Raw genomic sequence first — 24073 nt, forward strand, 5'->3', positions numbered from 1 at the left:
TTATACTCCTCATATGCCACAGCTGGAGAAAAAAAATGAGATTCTTCAATAACATTCTGGTCAGACTGTACGAGGTCCTCTGCCACGGCACGGAGATCTCATTAGTGGGTCCCCAACCTTACAGGATGGGCGCTATGAGACACCAGGTCGCTCCACCGGCGGTATCGCTTCAGCACCGCACCTTTAAAAAAGGTGAAGGAATGACCATCTCGTGATCAGTTTTGCACATTTTTGCTTATCCACGATGGATGAGTTTTGGATGTGCGCTCCGTGACTTTTTTCTTCCAACATAATACTGGAAAAGCAGGACCGAGGTGAAAAAACTGCGACCTTCTAAGAACATATTTTTTTTTTTTTTTACAGACAGCGAGTTATAATGTAAATCATCAACTCAAACGTCAAGGCAGCTATACGCTCAAAACAGTAAGAAATACATTTTCAACAAACGTAAAACAGAAAACCTATATACAAATATTACAATAAATACACACACTTATTTTAATAGGAGACAAGAGACTTTGTGCACATACGTGATGACGTCCATTTTTACTGTCTGCTAATTTCGCACTGGTGTAACACGGTCGCATTTCATCTCGTCTTTTGAGACCGATCATCCGCAGATCGCCGACATTGCCGTTAGTCTGGGTTATTACATCTGATCAGACCACGACAATTGGGCAGAAATGCGGCGCCCACATTACACTTATCAGAAACTGATCCCTGGAGTATCAGAGACCACAATACACAGGGCAGTGCCGTGTACAGCACACAAAGTATATATCTATATAGCGCACTGTTATGTGCCTACATCAAACACTTATAAAAATGAAAAACAACCAAATGTATTTTCAATAATCCAAAACAAAAGTTTTTTCTAGAAGTAACAGACACAAAAATAATATTTCAGGGGAAACATCTACAAACCGTGTTAAAAAAAACCCCCAAAACCTCAAGGTGAGTTGCGGTTATAGAATATTGATGTGAATACTTTTCTATCCAATGATGAAAAAAGTATTCTCAGAAAAGTAGCTAGCTTATGTACCTCAAAATGCGAATAATTCCACCTCCTGGTTCAAGCCCTTAGGGGCCAAGCTGTCCAGGGTAAATATCCATTGCGTCTCTGCCCTGGACATGCTTTTAATATAATCACCGCCCCTAGGGTTCTGGTGGACTCGTTGGATCCCAGTAAAGAATAGCCCTGACACCCCCTGTCGCGGCATTTTCTAACGAAACACAATAAATCAACTAAGGGAATATTCTTTACTGGGATCCAATGAGTCCACCAGAACCCTAGAGGCGGTGATTATATTAAAGGTGGAATTATTCGCGTTTTGAGGTACATAAGCTAGCCTGCCTAAATATAGGGTGGCTAAGTAGGAATGAGGCGGAATACCTCAGAACAGGTAGTTGAAGAGGTGTTCATTAGCATTAATGGGGACCATGTTAGGCCTACCACGTAAGTTCCAGAGGACCCAGGTCTCTCTCCTCTCAGGAGACTCCTCAGAGTAGATCATTTGAGGTATATGATTTTAGTATATGAAATTAAGTGGAGGAGGGAGTTAATTATAATTATATAGAGAGGTTTTTATGGAGATGCATGTGTATACGTACATGTATATATATATATATATATATATATATATATATATATATATATATATATATATATATATATATATATATATATATATATATATGTGTGTATATCTATGTGTGGATCCCCCCGTTACCTCCAATTAAGTCCGTATAAGGCCTTTTAAAGATATATTTTTTTCTCTTCCTTTCTCTCTCCCTCTCTCTCCTTTTATGAGTTTTTATTAAAGATTTTTAGAGGATTCTGCGAGAGATTCTTATAAAGATGTTTAGTAGAAATATTATAGCTGACAGCTATCGGTATAACGTGCCTATTGTTTGGCCATTATCGAGAGTTTTTTAATCTCAATTGTATTTATGTTATGGATTATGTACATATATTTGTATTTTTAATACATACACTATTTTAGAGATTTCCAAATAAATTATGTTTTTAACGTATACACACATATGTGGGGTAATTTACCCATTTATTTATTGGTTTATTATATTAGCATGCTGCCAGATACATCTATTTGTCCCATCATATTATATCGAAATAGATCGGAGTATATGCACTGTGCCCTGTAGCAGTCTAGGGGCATGTAGGTAGTACTTAGGAGATCGATGTGGATGGCTGCACATATGCCGGAAAACCTGGGGTTAATCAATAGGGGGCGGGGCGTAGAGATGGCAGGGCACTCTATAAGGTATGGTGAGCCAGGGGAACGGTAACCCTGAGGAAGAAGAGGTTCACTCTTTGAAATGCGTTGGTTGTTTCCTATCCCCCTTTTTTGAGCGATCTTGCGCTCCATACTGCATGTGACGTCACTAGGTAGGAGGAGCCTATCGGCCATCTTTTTGTTACATGCGGTAATCAGGGAACGCTACCGGCCGGGGCTTCCCTATACCGCACCCCGCCATCTGATACACACTGCACCATAGCCCCAGGGGCACTGACCGGGCAGGTGAAGATTTCCGCAGCACGGGTCCACACTCAGCAGTATCTACCTGTGATAAGGTAAGCGGAGGGACATCGGTGTCCGAACGCTATTCTAAATTAGTGTGGGGTAGTGGAGGAACTGTCTACTTGTTCATGTGGTACCGTTCCCGGGATTCTTTTGCCATTAGCTATACGGTTAGGGTCCTGGTGGATTCCTTTTCACCAGATAGTGTACGCAGGTGGCATTTGTTCTTAGTTTTCCTCCAGCGCGGCATCTACTGTTTTTATTAATCTTTTTACTTGTGCGGGCACTTTTGCTATTCACTGTGGTGTTTTACTCTACTCCCCATGTCCCATTACCAGTCTTCTTAGGTCCATGCCTAATGGTTTCTTTGGTTTTCCGCATAAGGAAGCAGATTGTTCAGCACATAAATCCATCTCATGATAGTAAAGGACTTCGTTATACTAAGGAATCTCCCATTCTATACTATGGGTGCCGGATTAAAGGAATTTCAGTGTAAACGTGTGTACTCTGTATACTGCAGTGCAGACAATAAAAATGTACAATATTATCTCACAATGGACTCCTGCAGAGTCTTCTATCTGGACAGATGCTGATGTTTATATGCAGATGCCTTCATGCCTCGCCTCTAGGATATTTCTAGAACATAAGATTTTTAGGAGACTAAAAAATAAGTTCTAAGCGGATTTTTAAAATATCACTTTACATATGGAATAATTCCAATTAAACTAGTAGGCATTTTATAAATCCGTCATATAACTTATCTTCTCATGACTTGTAATCAAAGCTTTTTTTTTTTTTAAATCGCGGTCAGCCCAACGAGCCACCTACCAAGACATCCGGGTGAGGGATTGGACATGACAGCCATCCTGTCCTCTGACCATTATCCAGCAATTTACCTTCACGGCAAACACCAGTGATCACATAGCCCAGATTACCCCGACCCGTCAGTGTAAAATGGGTAAATTAATTATTTTGCAAAACTTTCACTTCCATTTCCAAACATGATGGAAATTCAAAGTTGTAAACGGATTTGCAGAACACAACTCCGTAGACAAAGATGCAAATAGTGATTTACGCCAATAACCTGTGATCTCTGCCACACAAATATTTCATCCTTTTTGGGACTCGTAGGTGCAGAGTAGCCCACTAGCCGCCATCTTCCTACATACAGAGGAGGCATGAAGGCATCTGCATATATCTGTGCACTCGGTCTCATAACGCCTCCTATTTAAAGATGAGGATTCATGGTCTGAGCGTCCGGTTTGTTACAGATCCAGTGTTTGTCCGAGGAGCACGAAGCGCTGGAGATGCGACCGCTGTTCGCCAGCACACAGCTCAAATAGCCAACGATCGAGAACCTGGAGGGGGGAAAGAAAAAAAGTGTGAGAATGTAAAAGTTCACAAAACTGTTCATCCCCTTAGCATAGGTGCACATGAATATATATATCAAAGGGCAGTCCCACACGTCCAGATAATTCCGGTACCGGAATTATCCGTGTCCATGTGCCCGTGTGTTTCTGTGGCACATCAGTGTGGCACATGTGTGCCGCCCGTGTGCCCACTGGGTACCACACGCACCGTGCAGGAGACAGCGCTAAAGTTTAGCGCTGTCCCCTGCATCTGGTGCTGAAGCCATGATTCATATCTTCTCTACAGCAGCGTTTGCTTGCGTGTTTTACACGGACCCATTGACTTTAATGGGTCCGGGTAATCCGTGCGCTCCCACGAACACTGACATGTCTCCGTGTTTGGCACACGGAGACACGGTCCCCCCCCCAAAAAAAAAAAAAACAATGACATCTGCACAGATGCATTGATTTCAATGTGTCTACGTGTGTCAGTGGCTCCGGTACGTGAGGAAACTGTCACCTCACGTACCGGAGCCACTGACGTGTGAAACCGGCCTAAGGCACACAACTGGCCTAAAAAAAAAAAAAAAAAAAAAAAAAAAAAGTGCTAAATAAATGCTAAAAAGAAAGAACCCACGCATTGCAACATAAAAAGGAGCAAATGTTCCATCTTTAGAACTACTTTTACCGCTTCAGGTTTCCAAAGATATGTAGCAGTTAAAAGAATCGTCCCGAGCATTAAGGCAGATTCGCTTTTAAGCTGATATGTTTTAGGTATAAAAACCACAACATGGTGTCAACAAAAAAAAAAAAAAAAAAAAAAAAAAAGAACCCCCCACCCCCTCGCAAAACATGATGCCAAGGCACCACCTTCTTAAAAAAAAAAAAAAAAAAGTGTGAACCAATATCAATTCCTGGAAGTTACACAAGAGATGAGAATTTCTACACGTCACTCTAGACATTATCAGGGCAGAACTGTGCACAAAGTTTATTCCCCTCCGCTGAGGACCCCAGTAATACACAGAGGGGGTCCCTTCTGAAGTGGAGAAACGGACGTGCACACCGGCTCTGTAGGACTGGGAGGGGGGAGGGATAGTGGAGAACAGCAGTGGATACCTGCAGCCGTCCCACAGCAGTGGTGGTGCGCATGTGTGACCATCGCCAACTAAGGACAATCCCTTTAACTAGAAGGTTTCAGGTTTTTTGCATGTGAACATTTTCTCCATTCAATGGGAACAGGAGAAATCTGCTGACTACTCTATGGAGAGTCCCAAGAGAGAGTCCAAAAATCCACAATTGGGCGTTAAGACCACGTTCACACGCAGCATTTTTCTGCAGCCAGAACACCAGATTCAAAATGCATTTTTGGTGGATTACATGCGATTTGTCTATGGTACATATTTAATAAAGTTACGTTTGTTCACCAAAGGCAGAAAAACTTGTTGGCTGAGGGTTTTTATTTTGCACGGTCTCATTGCTTTCCATGGGTGAACAAAAACAAAAGTATGTGCATGAGATTTCTGAAATAATAATACTTGTCAGCAGAATAAAAAACAGGAACAAAAAAAAAATGTTGCAGAATTGTTCCCCAGAGAAATATTCTCGATTTACATAAATTAAATTGCCCACAATCTGGTTTCTATCATTTTGGGACGCGCCTCACATATCCATGACCGCAGGGTATCCGCTCAGGGTTCCTCTTACAGGAGCCTTTGGGTCGTCTGCTCAGTGTCGCTGGATCCCAAGGAACAGATTACAGAAATCCAACGTGTTTCAATGTTACCGACAGGTGATCGCACTTACAGGTCATTAAAGTAGGAGCCGTTCGTCCAGACCCACGGCTCAGTTTCGTTTTCTCTTTTTAGACCGATCCAGTGATCAGAGGAGCCTTTAAATCGGAAAATGAAGTCCTGAGGAATAAAAACCAAAAACCATCGTCAACCAGAGACTTCTAGCAATCCAGAACCATCACGACCACGGCATATTTTATTTTGCATTTTTGTTTCTTCCTCCCCTTCTTCCACTTTTTCTGTCCCCATCGCAGTTATGAGGTCTTGGTTTTTTTCCCAGGGAAATTTGTAGTTTAGAATGACACCATATAAAGTGCAGTACGATTACGGCAACACCGGACGGTAATGGCAGAACTTCATCTTTTTTTTTTTTTTTTTTTACATTTTGTGTTTCACAGAAATAAGAAAAAAGTAAGCAAATGAGTTGTGTCTGCAAAATTGGTACTAATAAACAATGATAAAGAAAAAATGAATTCACAATCTGAGTCATCACAACCTCAAAATAAAAAAAAAAGGCTTTTTTGTGAAGGCGATAATGTAGACCAAATGGCAATCCTCTAACACAAAAGCAGTGAAAAAACCTCCACTCACCCTTGATGGAAACCAGGAAAGTTTCTGGTGTGGAGAAGCCCGGAGTCTGGTCTCTTCCAGACATTGGAGGAAGTCCAGCTTCTATCCATAAAATTAAATCCTTTATTTCATGATTAAATTATAGAGTTTAAGAACATAACAGTCATTTGAAACGCGTCCGGTGTCGCCTCCTTGCACCCTTTATCCTTCATCAGGTCTATGCCTAGGCATATTGTAGTTGCGCCATCTATTTTAATCATGACATAAAGGATTTGATTTTATGGATAGAAGCTGGACTCCCTTCACACAATACCCATTGGCTTGTGAGGTTGCACTTTTGGGGTCCCGGACCCCTGCATCCCATCGATACCTACCAGCTCATGTTTCCAGTCTATAATGGCGAGAGACGCGTTCCTGGCAGCACAGAAGCTCTGGCTCTTCTCCCATTCACTAATATTTTTAGAGAAATAATAACATTTTCTCTTGTGCCAGATCCAGTCGTCTTCACAGGGGTCACGGGAGACGGGTATTGTTTTGGGGGTCTGACATTTACCTGTAAAGAAAGATGTTACATCGACCTTTCCAAAATCTGCTCTCTTACAACAGCACTCTTCATTGCAATGATGGAGGATCCTCTCAAAAATGTGCAAAATTAATCACTGGATTACAGGAGATCGCTCCAACATTCTGAATTATTAGAAGGTCATAAAAGTCTATGGTACATTGCAGATCTACGCCGGATTATCAGATGCTGGGATACAGGGCAGTACATATGAAAGACGTCCTTTTCCTCCTGCATTATTACATTCCCTTCGTTTGTGGTTGTTATCTCCACCACGCTGCCATATTAACCCTCCGTATATCACACCCAGAAAACATGGGGAACAGAGCCGCACCAGGGAGCAGAATATTTGTCTCCCCCGACAATCATTGCCGTCTCCCCCGACAATCATCTTCAGTGTAACATTATGTCAGGATTCTTCTATCAGGACATGAGACTTACCTCCAGTAACTACAATGACCAACACAAAGAGGAAGACGACTGCAATGCATAATACAGATATCAGGGCTGCGAGTTGAACCACCGTCATATTTTTGCTTCCTAAAAAGAGAAAACAAAAAGAGAGAAATCTAAATTATGCATTTGCGGAAAGAATAGACTTTAAAAGAAACCCATCTTGTTATACTTTAAAAAGCTGCCGGGGACCGAGCTGCACAGAACACTAGTCAGACAGTCTGGTCCCTGGCGGCTTCTCCCCATGAGTGACAGGTATCTCCCAATACACCCATGCAGGCTGTCAGTCACAGGTGGGGAGAAGGCACCGGGGACCTGACTGATTAGTGTCCTGTGCGGCTCAATCCCCCCCAACTTTTAAAGTGCTTTTTTTTTCCTGAAACACCGCAGAATTTCAGAGTCAAACAGGCCTAGCCGTGATTATAAACCCAGCGCCCAATATATGCATCAGTCACCAGGTTCCCCTTAAAGTAGCAAACCCACTAGTTCTCAGCCCACAGTCCCCCGTATAGTCATCTGCGCCTTCTCTTACTGCTCCGCACCGGCCATCTTCACATTAGGCCCAGGTGTGTCCTGGCCTAGAGAACGCATCACAAGATTGCAACGTACGTCGTGCAAGGGTCAGAAGTCGCTGGGGTTTCAGTGTGCAGCAGCGGAAAAAAAAAGTGCGCAATTTGGTGAATTCAATTCTCATCAGATCCGCTCAGTTTAAATTAATATATAAACTACAATAAAGTAAGAAGTCAAATGGAACACAGCACAGCCGGCATCCTGTTCAGCTTTTTTTCTACATCTGAGCAGAGTGATCCAAGTGGCTGTAAACAAGGCCCAGATATCGGTGCTATAGGGGGGGTCAGTATCCCACAATCAAGAAACATTGTGAAGATGACGAGCGTCACATCATGGAGAGCAGAGCGGCACGGTGTGATGGAGGAAGAACACAGAAAGAGGATCCGGAAACAAGTCATCTACAAAAACGATCAGAGGAGGATGTGAAGAATCGTTCTAATAAAAGGGATGGGAGGAGAATGTGTGGAATTGATAAGAGGATGATGTAGTTCTGTTTAAAGGGATCAGGGGAGGATGTGAAGAATCATTCTGCTGGACAGACTGGGCAGCCAAGTATATTTCAGCCAACTAGAACTCGGCTGTCCAACTAACTTGTCCGAAACCCACAACTAATCGTTCCTGTATATGAATGAAACAAGGCGACACCAGAAAAGAGAAGAAACAAAATCTGAACCACTGAGCCGTGAAAGAATAATGCCTGGTCCACAGAAACCAGTTTCCTGTTGCACAATGCTGCTGGTCTCGGTTGGAAAATTAGACTGAGGAAGGCAAGAGTGAGTGAGTTCTGCGCCCTCCCTGGCCCCTACACCCATAGATTGGTTTCCCACCTAGTTCACCCACTCATGAAGCAGTTTCTGCTATGGCAGAAGCACAATGCATCACACCACAAGGGTCTCACAGTGATGGGACTCCGCTGATGTAGCAGAGCTGGGAATGTGGAGCCCTGTATAACCCCGACCACAGCACTGACTCCACACACAGGACACTGCCAGACAGCTGCTAATCAGTGGTGGGGATGGACCAGAACACACAAGACACATAGTCATGGGCCATGTCCACACGAGTGTAGAAAATATGCATTATACACACACACAGCAGCTATTAACAAGTCGCCCATTTACAAAATTGCAATGTATCTGTAAAAGTCAGACGCTATACTGTGGCTCTTTATGGCAGTCAATTCTTGCTTTTTTGCACACACAGACGTGAATGGTTGACTTGTTCTTTTTATGAAAGAAAATAACTAGTGAAGGCTGTGATTTTTCACACACACTTGATTCAGTGAGAAAAACACAGCCCAATAAGTGACATCACTGTAATGAGGGTCTCTGCCCCTACATCATGCTGCTCTCAGATTACACACCTGCTGACGGATTCATTGTACTCAGCAGCCCCGGATGTGTGACACGTTCTGGCAGTCGGAACTCAGTGACCGTAAGAAATGGGGAAGATTCACCTTCAGGTGATCGGGGGTCTCCATGGCCATTAGTGTATTATTCCCCTCGGATTTCTCAGGTGCTTTGTGGTTATACATATTAATCAGGTGCGTTGTGTTTACAGCGATAACATCACAATGATCTCACGCATGTACGGCATCTTCATGATGATAATTACAATATAAATAGCGACTGCACATTGTGCGTAATTATCACCTGTATTAATCGTAATCATCAATCATCCATATGCAAATTGCCTCCTTAGAGAGAAAGACGGCGTGAACTGGAAAATCCCAATCCAAGGACCCCAGGCCTCAGCTGTCAGTGAGGAGGGTGTCAGCAGCCGTCACCGGGGACATGGGGGTGTCAGCAGCTGTCAGTGAGGAGGGTGTCAGCAGCCGTCACCGGGGACATGGGGGTGTCAGCAGCTGTCAGTGACCACGGTGTCAGCAGCTGTCAGTGACCACGGTGTCAGCAGCTGTCAGTGACCACGGTGTCAGCAGCCGTCACCAGGGAGAAAAGGGTGTCAGCAGCTGTCAGTGAGGAGGGTGTCAGCAGCCGTCACCGGGGACACGAGGGTCTCAGCAGCTGTCGGTGACCACGGTGTCAGCAGCCGTCACCAGGGACATGGGGGTGTCAGCAGCTGTCAGTGAGGAGGGTGTCAGCAGCCGTCACCGGGGACATGGGGGTGTCAGCAGCTGTCAGTGACCACGGTGTCAGCAGCCGTCACCAGGGACATGGGGGTGTCAGCAGCTGTCAGTGAGGAGGGTGTCAGCAGCCGTCACCGGGGACATGGGGGGTGTCAGCAGCTGTCAGTGAGGAGGGTGTCAGCAGCCGTCACCGGGGACATGGGGGTGTCAGCAGCTGTCAGAAAATAGCTGTTCCACAAAAACTTTGCTCCTGTGATCAGGACAATGACATTTTGAAATGTGTGTGTTTCGGGAAAATTCTCCATTCATATTCAATACTGTGTAGTCTTCATTTTCCTGATCACAGAAGCAAAGTTTTTCTGGAACAACAGCCATTTTCTATTGGTTTTAGGCATAACAGGGTTAGGAAAACACACTTTGGACCCAGGAACAAAAAATAAATAAAAATGTGTTACATCGTGTTATCGCAGTCTGTCGTTGAGTTAGTGGAAGGATTGTGAAGATACAGGGCGACGTTCACACCTACATCCGTACAATACACAGCTCTGGTGACAGACCGCTATCTATCAATATGGCTTCCATTCTTGTCCGCCAGCATCAGACATCACAACATGAAGGAATGACATTTACCATAAAACTTTAAGGCCAAATCCTCTGGTTTAGGACATTCTGTGGCTGCTTTCATTGGTAATCTGTTTTCTGCATCAATCTGAGAAAAAAAAAAAAAAACACCTTTAAAATATCGTTGTCGTCATCACAAAGCCATCATAGGGAAAATGACATCTTGTAATGTAGATTTGTTATGTGCATTTTTTAACCAATTTTTATGTTCACGTTACAAAAAAAAAAATAATAATTTTGCTGTTTTCACAGTGGCTTCTGTGCCATTTTAAACTCATCTGATGTCTTTTCATGAGTTATCAGACGTCTCATTATCATCAGAGGCAGGAGTGCAATGATAACGCCTCTATACACCGCTAATAACACAGGATCCACCAAGCACAATAGGCGACGTTACAGATTCACCCACGCTCAGTAGTCACGGTACTTCAATAATCTTAATAACAAAAAAAATCCGCGTCCGTTCATTGCTGCTAATGTGCATGTAAATGTCCAGAAACTACTCGATTCTTTTGAGAATCTAGAAAGATAAACCCCCAGATGTTTTTTCTCCCCACTACTTTCATAACATAGATCAGTGCAACTCCATCCAAAAAGTATATTTCTTATACTGAACAAGACTGCGTAAGATCCTGGAAATCTAATTTTCTTGTTTCTGGGATTAATGTGTCTTATTGAATTTGACTGAATATTTTGTTTAGGAAACAAAGCGGTTCTTGGAGGGAAAACGCACTCAGCTCTGCCAGTGCTGCAGGCCATAGACTTGTATTCCACACTGACCATATGGCTAGAAGGGAAAGGGGGGGAGGGGGGGGGTAAAAATTCACAGAGGGGGGCTGCAAAGGATTTGGCCCCACAGAAACCAATGGTGGGAGGAGAAGCAGGCCAGCTCTGGATGTGTACCCCGGACAATGGGAGATAATTCTTATTTTCTTGACAGGCACCCATAACAGCGCAAATGTGGGATAACGGCACCACAACTGCACGTCACAGGTCAGTGTCATGTGCATGGGAAGGAGGTGGTATTGTAATGGAGGAGATAAAGGGATTAACCTGATCGATAAACGGCGTAGACATAAAAAAAAAAATTAAAAAAAGTCAAAACGGCAGAATTACGTTGTTTTAGTCTCCACGACATTGCATTAAAATGCAATAATGGGCGATCAAAACAACGTATCTGCACTGAAATAGTATCATTAAAGGGCCACTGTCACCCCCTCCAGCCGTTATAAACTAAAAGAGCCACCTTGTGCAGTAGTAATGCTGCATTCTAACAAGGTGGCTCTTTTAGTTTTTGGTTCATGTATTCTGAAAATAAAGCATTTTGAAACTTATCTAAAATACCTATCTTTGTCCATGGAGGCGGGTCCTCACTCCCCAGCTACTCTGCAGTCACTCCAATCTTCAGGGGCTTTCGGCGGCGCCCCCTCCGCGCTGTTTTCGCTTCAAATCTGGCGCCTGCGCTGTCTACTACTGTGTGGGGCAGGCGCAGTAAGCTCTGGCCGTCCGACGTCCCAGCCAGGCTTGCAGACTGCGCCTGCACAGGCATTGCGGCCACCTCCCTTGGGAATCCCTGCCCCGAACTGTGTTATGCATTATGCACAGTGCGGGGCAGGGATTCATAGGCAGGGCGGCCACACACGCGCAGTCTCCAAGCCTGGCTGGAACGACAGACGGCCAGAGCTTACTGCGCCTGCACAACACAATAGTAGACAGCGCAGGCGCCGGTTTTGAAGCGAAAACAGCGCGGAGGGGGCGGCGCCGAAAGCCCCTGAAGATTGGAGTGACGGCAGAGTAGCGGTTCAAGCAGGAGGGTGAGGACCCGCCTCCATGGACAAAGAGGTATTTTAGATACATTTCAAAACGCTTTATTTTCGGAATACATGAACCAAAAACTAAGGCTGGTTTCACACTTGCGTTTTTATCTGCAGCGTTTTTACCGCAAAAAAAGCATGCATTTTTTTCCCTATGTTTAACATTAAAAACGCATGCGTTTTTTTTATACGCGTTTGATCCCGTTTTTGAACGCATGCGTTTTTTTTGCTGCATGCGTTCTTTTGCAGAAATGCAACATGTAGTAATTTTCAGAGGCGTTTTTTTGATGCAAAAAACGCATGCGTTCGTATGCGGTTTTTTGCGGAAAAAAATGCATTGGAGTCAATGTTTTTAAGCACATGCGTTTGTTTGCATTAAAAACGCATGCATTTATATAGAAAAAAAAAACAGAAAACACACCGATATGCCACCCCCCACCATAAAGGTGATAAAGGGATCATAACCCTAACGGGATCCTAACCCTACCCCTAGGGATCCTAACCCTAACCCTAAGGGTTAGGATCCCTAGGGGTAGGGTTAGGGGTAGGATCCCTTTAGGGGTAGGGTTAGGATCCCTACCCCCTAACCCTAGCTATTTCTGTTTATAGTGGGATTTTTACTTGATTTTGATGATTGGCAGCTGTCACACACTTCTTATCATGCGTTTCAAATACGCAAACACATGAAAAAACGCATGTAAACGCGTCAAAACGCCGTGTTTTCTCACCACATCCAAAAACGCATGCGTCTAAAAAAAACGCAGCGTTTGCACGCTTTTACATGCGTTTTTCCACCATGCGTTTTTTTATTTTAAAACGCAAGTGTGAAACCAGCCTAAAAGAGCCACCTTGTTAGAATGCAGCATTACTGCTGCACAAGGTGGCTCTTTTAGTTTATAACGGCTGGAGGGGGGTGACAGTGGCCCTTTAAAAACATCAGCTCAGAAAACAAAAAAATAAGCCCTCACCCGCCGACCCCAGATCACGAAAAATGGAGATGCTACGGGCATTGGAAAATTGCACAATTTTTTTTTTTTTTTTTATTAGGCTATGTGCACACGTAGGAAATGTGGTGCAGAATTTTCTGCACTAAGGGTATGTTCACACGTTCAGGATTTCCATCCTTTTTTTTTCAGGACAGTTTTTTTAAAAAACTGCAGCTCTTGGCAGAAAACGCAGGTCCTTTTTTTGTCGTTTTTTGATGCGTTTTTTTATCCTTTTTTTACTGTGTGTTTCCTAGGAAGCTTTTTAGGGCTAAAATGGCTGAAAATACCCTAACCCTACCCCTACCCCTAACCCTACCCCTATTCTAACCTTAGTGAAAAAAAAAAAAAAAAAAATTCTTAATTTTTTTATTGTCCCTACCAATGGGGGTGACAAAGTAGGGGGGGTGTCATTTACTATTTTTTTATTTTGATCACTGAGATATAACCTATCTCAGTGATCAAAATGCACTTTGGAGCGAATCTGCCGGCCGGCAGATTCGGCGGGCGCACTGCGCATGCGCCCGCCATTTTGCAAGATGGCGGCGCCCAGGGAGAAGACGGCCGGACGGACACCGGGACGCCGGGTAAGTATAAGGGGGGAGATTAGATTACGGGGGGGGGGGCATCGGAGCACTGGGGGGGGGCATCGGAGCACGGGGGGGGGGGGGGGGGGCATCGGAGCACGGGGGGGGCGGGATCGGAGCACGGGGGGGGGGGGGGCAGCCACACTCCGCCCACGCACTTCCGCCCGCTCCCCCGCACTTCCTGCTGCAGCGGTTCTGCACATCAAATCGCAGTAAAACCCGCAGATCTATTTTTGATCTGCGGGTTTTACTGCGATTTTGACCTCACAATGGAGGTCTATGGGTGCAGAACCGCTGCGGTTCAGGAAAAAGAATTGACATGCTCCTTCTTTTTTACCGCGGCTATTCAGCGCGGCTTTTTACACTAAATTCCGGATCATGTGCACAGCAGTGACTGTTTTCCATAGGGTTACATTGTTATGTACCCTGCATGGAAAACAGCTGCGGAACCGCAGCGGCAATACCGCTGCGGTTCCGCAGTAAAAAACGCACTGTGTGAACATGGCCTAAATCTGCATCTGCAGATTTGATGCAGTTTCTGTGCAGTACAATGTAAGTCAATGTGAAAAGAAAAGTGCAATTCTTTGAAATCTGCAGCGTTTCTGCGCAGATTTTTCTGCAACATGTGCACAGCTTTTTTTTTTTCACATTGACTTACATTGTACTGTAAATCACAGTGCAGTTCTGCAGCGTTTCTGCGCGGAAGGATCCGCACTAAATCCGCATCGTGTGCACATACCCTTAGCATTTAGAGAACCTAATAAAAAAAAGCCAAACAAAAAACAAGTGTGGGATTGCACTTTTCTTTTTTTTTTGCAATATCAGGCAGCAAACAGAGCGACTCCACAATCTACACCTGTATCCCAGACCCCGGGGAGGCAGCAGACGCGGTCCGGGAGCTCCTCCGCCACATACGGGACTACACAGGAGCCGGCGGGGAGCAGCGACACAGCACGACCGACAGCACGACCGGCGCCGACACACCGCGACCGGCACACTGCGACCGACACACCGCGACCAGCTCCGGCACAGGCCGCCATGTCTCCTGCGTGCAGAGAGAAGGCTCGCGGTCCTTACCTCCCAGACAGACGCCATCCTGCGATAACCCTCCGCCGGCCGCGGCTGTAACAATGCAAATGTAAATCACGTCAGCTGATAGTAATCGTCACGTCACGTGATGTGCCAAACCACACCCATATAGTATTCCTCCGCCTGCCTGACTGTGAAGAGCGGATCACCATGGCTGCGATCAGACGCTGTATTTCCGCCCGCTTTCAAACATTTTATGACGTCATCCGTAACTGCTGCCCCCCCCTCACCCCCCACCACCAACCATAAGGACAGAAGATTGTAGGGGGACGCGCCCCATAATGGTACGTGGACTTGTTCTTTACAAGACAAGTTATATTTTTCATTTTACCACATAATAGACTGAAAGGCAGGAAAAAAATCCAAATACATTAAAATTGCAACAACAACAAAAAAAAGTGCAATTCCACAATTTTTTTTTTTTGTTTTGTTTTGAAAGGGGGGGGATTTATTTATTTTCTTACCTACCGTATTCACTGTATGGTACAAATGAGCGGCCGTTACGATTCTCCGGGCCAGTGCGACTTCACAGATATCAAACACGTATGTTGTTATTTTTTTTTTTTTATTTAAGTGGTGAAAAAAACTCAAATTTGGGGGAGAAACTCTGGCTTGTCTACATTTTTTGGGATCTCGGTGAGTTACTTTTGGAGCGCGGAGCTGATGCTTTTATTGATACCATTTTGGGGTACACACATTGATCACCCATTATTGCATTTTATTGCAATGTTGCAGCAGCCAGATAAATTGTAATTCTGGACGTTTCATTGATTTTTTTTTTCTCTCGTTATGTCGTCTACTGATTGATTCAGGGCCGGCTCCAGGTTTTTGAGGGCCCCGGGCGAAAGAGTCTCAGTGGGTCCCCCCCTTTAACACATACCCCGATTCATGATTGCATATAACACAGCCACGTAGTATATAGCAGCCCACGTAGTATATAGCAGCGCAGCCCACGTAGTATATAGCAGCGCAGCCCACATAGTATATAGCAGCGCAGCCCACGTAGTATATAGCAGCCCACGTAGTATATAGCAGCGCAGCCCACGTAGTATATAGCAGCGCAGCCCACGTAGTATATAGCAGCGCAGCCCACATAGTATATAGCAGCGCAGCCCACGTAGTATATAGCAGCCCACGTAGTATATAGCAGCGCAGCCCACGTAGTATATAGCAGCGCAGCCCACGTAGTATATAGCAGCCCACGTAGTATATAGCAGCGCAGCCCACGTAGTATATAGCAGCGCAGCCCACATAGTATATAGCAGCGCAGCCCACGTAGTATATAGCAGCCCACGTAGTATATAGCAGCGCAGCCCACGTAGTATATAGCAGTGCAGCCCACGTAGTATATAGCAGCGCAGCACACGTAGTATATAGCAGCCCACGTAGTATATAGCAGCGAAGCCCACGTAGTATATAGCAGCCCACGTAGTATATAGCAGCGAAGCCCACGTAGTATATAGCAGCCCACGTAGTATATAGCAGCGAAGCCCACGTAGTATATAGCAGCGAAGCCCACGTAGTATATAGCAGCCCACGTAGTATATAGCAGCGCAGCACACGTAGTATATAGCAGCCCACGTAGTATATAGCAGCGAAGCCCACGTAGTATATAGCAGCCCACGTAGTATATAGCAGCGAAGCCCACGTAGTATATAGCAGCCCACGTAGTATATAGCAGCCCACGTAGTATATAGCAGCACAGCCCACGTAGTATATAGCAGCACAGCCCACGTAGTATATAGCAGCGCAGCCCACGTAGTATATAGCACTACAGCCCACGTAGTATATAGCAGCGCAGCCCACGTAGTATATAGCACTACAGCCCACGTAGTATATAGCAGCGCAGCCCACGTAGTATATAGCACTACAGCCCACGTAGTATATAGCAGCGCAGCCCACGTAGTATATAGCAGCGCAGCCCACGTAGTATATAGCACTACAGCCCACGTAGTATATAGCAGCGCAGCCCACATAGTATATAGCAGCCCACGTAGTATATAGCAGCGCAGCCCACGTAGTATATAGCAGCGCAGCCCACGTAGTATATAGCAGCGCAGCCCACGTAGTATATAGCAGCGCAGCCCACGTAGTATATAGCACTACAGCCCACGTAGTATATAGCAGCGCAGCCCACGTAGTATATAGCAGCGCAGCCCACGTAGTATATAGCACTACAGCCCACGTAGTATATAGCAGCGCAGCCCACATAGTATATAGCAGCCCACGTAGTATATAGCAGCGCAGCCCACGTAGTATATAGCAGCGCAGCCCACGTAGTATATAGCAGCGCAGCCCACGTAGTATATAGCAGCGCCACTCACTCAGGCACTGGTAGGAGCTCCTCCTGAATCTGCCTCATAACTTCAGCAGCACGGCAGCCAGCCAGGGGCGGAGATTAGAGCAGAGAACATGCTCTCTCCACCACAAAGTCACTGCTGGCTGCGTTCTCTTAACCCCTATGTGTGCCTGCCTGGCTGCACTGACTGAGTGAGAAGATGCTTGTGTCAGAGCTGGCACATAGGGGTTAAGAGAACGCAGCCAGCAGTGACTTTGTGGTGGAGAGAGCATGTTATCTCTTGCTCTGCTCTCCCAGCTGTATCTATCACAGCATGAGTGGGACCCCCTCTCTCTCAAGGGCCCCGGCATTTGCCCGGTGTGCCGGGTGCTGACGCCGGCCCTGGATTGATTGATTTTATATTTTGATAGATTGGGCAATTATGAACTCAATGATACCAAATATGTGTTGGTTTTTTTTATGACAAAAGGAAAGTGATTTGAACTTGTGGGTTTTTTTTTTAATGTTATTAACCCCTGGAGCTTTTTTCGTTTTTCCATTTTCATTTTTCACTCCCCTCTTTCCCAGAGCCATAATTATGGCCATGTGAGGGCTTGTTTTTTGCGGGACGAGTTGTACTTTTGAACGACACCATTGGTTTTAGCATGTCGTGCGCTAGAAAACGGGAAAAAATTCCAAGTGCGGTGACATTGCAAAAGAAGTGCAATCCCACACTTGTTTATTGTTTGGCTTTTTTGCTAGGTTCCCTAAATGCTAACACTGAGCTGCCATTATGATTCTCCAGGTCATTACGAGTTCATAGACACCTAACATGACTAGGTTATTTTTTATCTAAGTGGTGAAATAAAAAATCCAACATTTCCTAAATAAAAAAATATTTTTTTGTGATCTGGGGTTGGATGAGGGCTTATTTTTTGCGCGCCAAGCTGACGTTTTTAATAATACCATTTTGGTGCAGATTCGTTCTTTTGATCACCCGTTATTGCATTTTAATGATTTTAGTGCAATGTCTCAGTGACCAAAAAAACATAATTCTGGCGTTTTGACTTTTTCTTTCTACACCATTTAGCGATCAGGTTAATCCTTTTTCTTTATTGATAGATCAGGCGATTCTGAGCGCGGCGATACCAAATATGTTTAGGTTTGATTTTTTTTTAATGGTTTTATTTTGAATGGGGCGAAAGGGGGGTGATTTAAACTTTTATATTTTTTTTATTCTTTTCATATTTTTAAAAACATTTTTTTTTACTTTTGCCATGCTTCAATAGCCTCCATTGGAGGCAAGAAGCTCCCTGATCGGCTCTGCTACATAGAGGCGATGATCAGATCGCCCCTATGTAGCAGAATTACAGCCTTGCTATGACCACAGTGTGTCGCTCATAGCAATCTGGCATCAACAAACATAGTGATCTCAAGGAGACCTCTGGTTGTTATGCTGACGCGCCGATGACCCCTGATCACAGAGAGAAAGCATTACTGTAAAGACAATTGCACTCCATACAATAATGAAAAACTGTTATAAAAGTATAACAGGCTGATTTTATTAAACACTTCAAACAACACCACAAACAGTTAAAACATAATTAAAAATACAAACACCATCTAATACACACAGGTAATAGAGACCATATTTTAGTATAATATAGTAACCCAAATATATAACCTAGTGGCTCATGAGGCAGTGTGCAAAAAAGTCCCTAACTGGACAACCTGATAGATGGTCCATTCAAACACAAGGACCAGCCGTATAAAGGTAGTTGTCCAATATAGCATAGAACCAGCGAGCCCACTAGCAGGCTTAAGGGTTACCTGCACAAAATAATGCTACTAGGTCTCATAAGGATAAGCGGAAGAAACCCCCCATAAAGATATAACCTGGTGGAGAAGCGATGCCCCACGTGTATCGCCTGGTGGACCAGGCTTCACCAGGGAAGGTGTAGACAGAAGTGTCTGACAGCCATAAACACCATAAGTGTAATGGCTCATAAGCGACCCGGTGTGGGCGAGCACAGGCAAACCGGAAGAAGACCACACTGCCAAGAAGGAGATTCGCGAATGGGCAGAAGAGCCCAATGAACAGCGCCTGCGCCAGATGAGACACAGGAATCCAAGGTGCGCATGCGCAGACAAGAAGCGTCGGCCAGGATGTCCACGCATGGCCGTAGAGGCCGAAAGTGAGGCGCCTGCACTGTGTGAAGGCGCAGATGAATGATAAACATATGCAGGGAACCCTGCTGGGTGCCAATTATAAGCCAAGAGCCCGAAGTATCATAAAGCAGGACCGTAACCCAGGCACCCCACACAGAAGTACAGGCAGGGATAAGAGATTATATAGTATATAAGGCACTGCAAGGTGTAATGAGGTCAGAACAGGCACACCGTTAGGTAGACATGGCACCTGAACAACGAACCATATACATACACTTATATATAGAGCAAACAGAAGAACAGAGGATGATACATAGGCCAAAATAGATATAAAAATAGAAAAAACTTTATTAGAATAATATACAGAGACACGGGTGAAGAGGTGGATGCAACCACAGTGCATATCTACAATCAAGCGAAACGGGATGAATAGACCATGGCAATTAGATTATAAGTAATATATACTCCATAATAGGTAGCACAATCACACATGTAAATGGATAGAAATATAAATCACACTGATGGCCCCTAACATATAGAAACGGATATACCGGCCTATAGCTGAGTACATAGCCGTGACAAAGGGAAGTCAATAAAAATGATATAACATACCTAGATATAGGTGCAATGAATCACCAAAGGCAGTCACGAGAGGGGCACAGCAGGAAGCCAAAGGTCACCACATCACCCCGGCGCGCGTTTCGGCAAAGCCATCGTCAGGGTGCGTGGTTGCAGTAAAAAATGTGCAGCTTAAAAAATGTGCAGCTTAAAAAGAGGACCCGGATCAATGGGCTTAAACCGGAAGTGATGTGACGTTGTCATGGTACAACAATGCGCTGTCAGATACCGCTTAGATAAATATAATAATGAGAATGAGAGTGCATATATAAGTAGTGAAGACCACTGCGGCATCCAAGACACAAAGGAACATGAAAACAGAGACGTGATATATAAGTGTGCTGCACTGCTGGTGACGCATACGCACTCGGAGCACACACCCCGCCCATCGGTGTAAGCGTCAAGGGGAGGCGGAGCCACAGCACAGAGGTGCACTGTGGTACCGTGTCACCTAGGAGACGCCGAGAGCCGAAGGACGCGGCGGGCTGGACACGCATGCGTACACAGACAGCACACAAAATATCAACATATGCTCATGAAGAGAATGGCAGGCAAAAAAGGGGGAGGTAAAAACGGAAAGCATATATAGAGGCCAGATATTTAATGGCACACCAGCTCAAGGTATAACTCAAATAATGTAAAGAGCACCAAAAGTTTATCAAAACAAAAGAAATATCAATATTACAACACAATATTTAAATATTTATGAAACAACAAAAATAACATTATTAATACAATGATAACATAATCTATAATTAAATAGATGAGGCAGTCGTCATGGAGATTGATCTTATAGTTGAAATGGGCTATAGCACAGAAGACGAGACGGAGCAAGGGGTCCTCAAACTAAAAACAATAAAATACAAAATTAGAAATGTACAGCACACAAATAAAAACAAAAGGATTGCAACAGCACAGGATGAAGTCTAGACTACGCAGAACTTCGGCATCACAAAATCAGAACAAAACTGATTTGGTTGTTAAGTCCCATGGGGTGTAGCGTGTTTAACATCCATATCCAGCGGGATTCAAGCTGGGCTAGGCGCTGGGATATCCTACCCCCACGGATGTTAGCTTCTAGGGCATCGATGCCCCTTATTCTAAGGAGGGTAGCGTCACAATTGTGGCTCAGCCAGAAATGTCTGGGGATGGTTTTTAGAGTAGATGGATCTTTGGTCCCAACAGCGGCCGTGATACCCAGGACATGTTCTCTAATACGGATTTTGAAAGGACGTGTGGTTAACCCGATGTATATAAGACCACAAGGGCAAGTGGCAAAGTATATAACATTGCGGGTGGTACAGTTGATGGACTTTCTGATCTCAATGTTTCTAGATCTATCAGAATTAAAAAAAATAATTACATTTGTCGACATTGGGGCAAGTCACACAATGTCCGCAAGGAACACAGCCAGGTCTTTTGGAGTACTGGTCCAAAAATGTGGTTTTAGGATTACCTACATAGTGGCTATGCACTAGGAGATCATGCAGATTTTTGGACCTTCTTGTGGTAATAGCAGGCCTCTTAGGTAGGTATTTTGAAAGTATCGGATCAGTTAGTAAGACAGGCCAATACCTAGTGAGGGCATCCCTAACTGCTGGAAAACGATTATGATAATCGGTGACAAATCTAATCTTACCGTCCGACAGTTTTGTATTAGATTTATATATTAAATCATGTCGTGACGAGTGTTTAGTACGATTGTACGCCTTCTTTACCATATGATGGCTCTTTGATAAAATCTCTTTTTGAGATCATCAGCTTGTTTTTCGAAATCGCTATTGTCGGAGCAGATCCTCCGGAGACGGAGGAACTGTCCGATGGGGACAGATTGAACTACATGTCTCGGGTGAGCTGAGGAGGCATGCAAGAGAGAATTTGTGGAAGTGGGCTTTCTAAAGATGTCAGTTTGTATTGTATTGGTGACATCACGTTTGATTAATACATCAAGAAATTCAACACATTGAGCATCATGATGGTAAGTAATGCGTACATTGACGGTGTTGTTATTTAGGGAGCTCATGAGCTCATGTAGGGAATCAATGGGGCCCTGCCAGATCATGAAGACATCATCTATGTACCGCGTCCAAAGGGGGACGCGGTCCATAGATGAGATCGGATCTGACATGGAGAGGTCCCTCTCCCACAGCCCCAGGAACAGGTTGGCATAGGATGGCGCGAAGGCCGCTCCCATGGCTGTTCCCTGGAGCTGCAGGAAGAAGGACCCCTTAAAAGTAAAAAAAAATTGTGGGTCAGAGCGAATTCTAGAACCTCCAGAACCAAATTTTGAAAAACAACAGGAAGATTTGACATATTTAAATAATATTTTGTGGCCCTGAGGCCGTCAGGGTGCTTGATGCTAGTGTAGAGAGATTCAACATCTGCCACCACCATGACGGCACCAGGGTCAATATGTAAACCATCAATTAATTTAAGGAAGGCACCAGTGTCCTTCAAGAAAGATGGAAGACTCTCCACACATGGTTGCAAGATGGAATCGATCCACCGATTGACATGTTCCAAGAAGTTCCCCCCTCCAGAGATTATTGGACGTCCGGGTGGAGTGGTACTAGTCTTGTGAATTTTGGGCAAAAGGTAGAGTGTGGGAATAGTGGGCTCAGTTACGATGAAAGCCGATGCCAATTCTTTTGTAATCACCTCACTCGCTACTGCTCGATCAAGAATGGATTGCAGCTGTGATTTAAAGGTTGATAGAGGGTTACAGTGCCTACAAGTAGTATTCAACCCCCTGCAGATTTAGCAGGTTTAATAAGATGCAAATAAGTTAGAGCCTTCAAACTTCAAACAAGAGCAGGATTTATTAACAGATGCATAAATCTTACAAACCAAAAAGTTTTGTTGCTCAGTTAAATTTTTATAAATTTTAAACATAAAAGTGTGGGTCAATTATTATTCAACCCTTAGGTTTAATATTTTGTGGAATAACCTTTGTTTGCAATTACAGCTAATAATCGTCTTTTATAAGACCTGATCAGGCCGGCACAGGTCTCTGGAGTTATCTTGGCCCACTCCTCCATGCAGATCTTCTCCAAGTTATCTAGGTTCTTTGGGTGTCTCATGTGGACTTTAATCTTGAGCTCCTTCCACAAGTTTTCAATTGGGTTAAGGTCAGGAGACTGACTAGGCCACTGCAACACCTTGATTTTTTGCCTCTTGAACCAGGCCTTGGTTTTCTTGGCTGTGTGCTTTGGGTCGTTGTCTTGTTGGAAGATGAAATGACGACCCATCTTAAGATCCTTGATGGAGGAGCGGAGGTTCTTGGCCAAAATCTCCAGGTAGGCCGTGCTATCCATCTACCCATGGATGCGGACCAGATGGCCAGGCCCCTTGGCTGAAAAACAGCCCCACAGCATGATGCTGCCACCACCATGCTTGACTGTAGGGATGGTATTCTTGGGGTCATATGCAGTGCCATCCAGTCTCCAAACGTCACGTGTGTGGTTGGCACCAAAGATCTCGATCTTGGTCTCATCAGACCAGAGAACCTTGAACCAGTCAGTCTCAGAGTCCTTCAAGTGATCATGAGCAAACTGTAGACGAGCCTTGACATGACGCTTTGAAAGTAAAGGTACCTTACGGGCTCGTCTGGAACGGAGACCATTGCGGTGGAGTACGTTACTTATGGTATTGACTGAAACCAATGTCCCCACTGCCATGAAATCTTCCCGGAGCTCCTTCCTTGTTGTCCTTGGGTTAGCCTTGACGCTTCGGACAAGCCTGGCCTCGGCATGGGAGGAAACTTTCAAAGGCTGTCCGGGCCGTGGAAGGTTAACAGTAGTTCCATAAGCCTTCCACTTCCGGATGATGCTCCGAACAGAGGAGACAGGTAGGCCTAAGGCTACGTTCACATTAGCGTTGCGCGCCGGTGCGTCGGTGACGCAACGGCGACGCAACGCACGACGCACCAAAAACGCGCGCAAAAACGCTGCGTTTTGCGACGCGTGCGTCGTTTTTTGACAAAAATCGGACGCAC

General features: G+C 44.8%; 2 protein-coding genes across 2 annotated transcripts in view; both read right to left on the reverse strand.

The window, feature by feature from the left end:
- LOC138666025 (C-type lectin domain family 2 member B-like) overlaps positions 1–24073 on the reverse strand; it is a 119706-nt gene that overhangs the window by 72039 nt on the left and 23594 nt on the right. The window lies entirely within an intron of this gene.
- LOC138666027 (C-type lectin domain family 2 member B-like) lies at positions 1661–15095 on the reverse strand. The gene is made up of 6 exons (XM_069754090.1): positions 15003–15095; positions 10551–10629; positions 7253–7351; positions 6624–6802; positions 5693–5799; positions 1661–3898 (listed from the first exon to the last, which is right to left on the reverse strand). Exons 1-6 carry the CDS (start codon positions 15018–15020, stop codon positions 3769–3771), a joined length of 612 nt encoding a protein of 203 aa, XP_069610191.1. The 5' UTR covers positions 15021–15095; the 3' UTR covers positions 1661–3768.

The sequence above is a fragment of the Ranitomeya imitator genome, chromosome 2, assembly GCF_032444005.1.
Source record: "Ranitomeya imitator isolate aRanImi1 chromosome 2, aRanImi1.pri, whole genome shotgun sequence".
Lineage (NCBI taxonomy): Eukaryota > Metazoa > Chordata > Amphibia > Anura > Dendrobatidae > Ranitomeya > Ranitomeya imitator.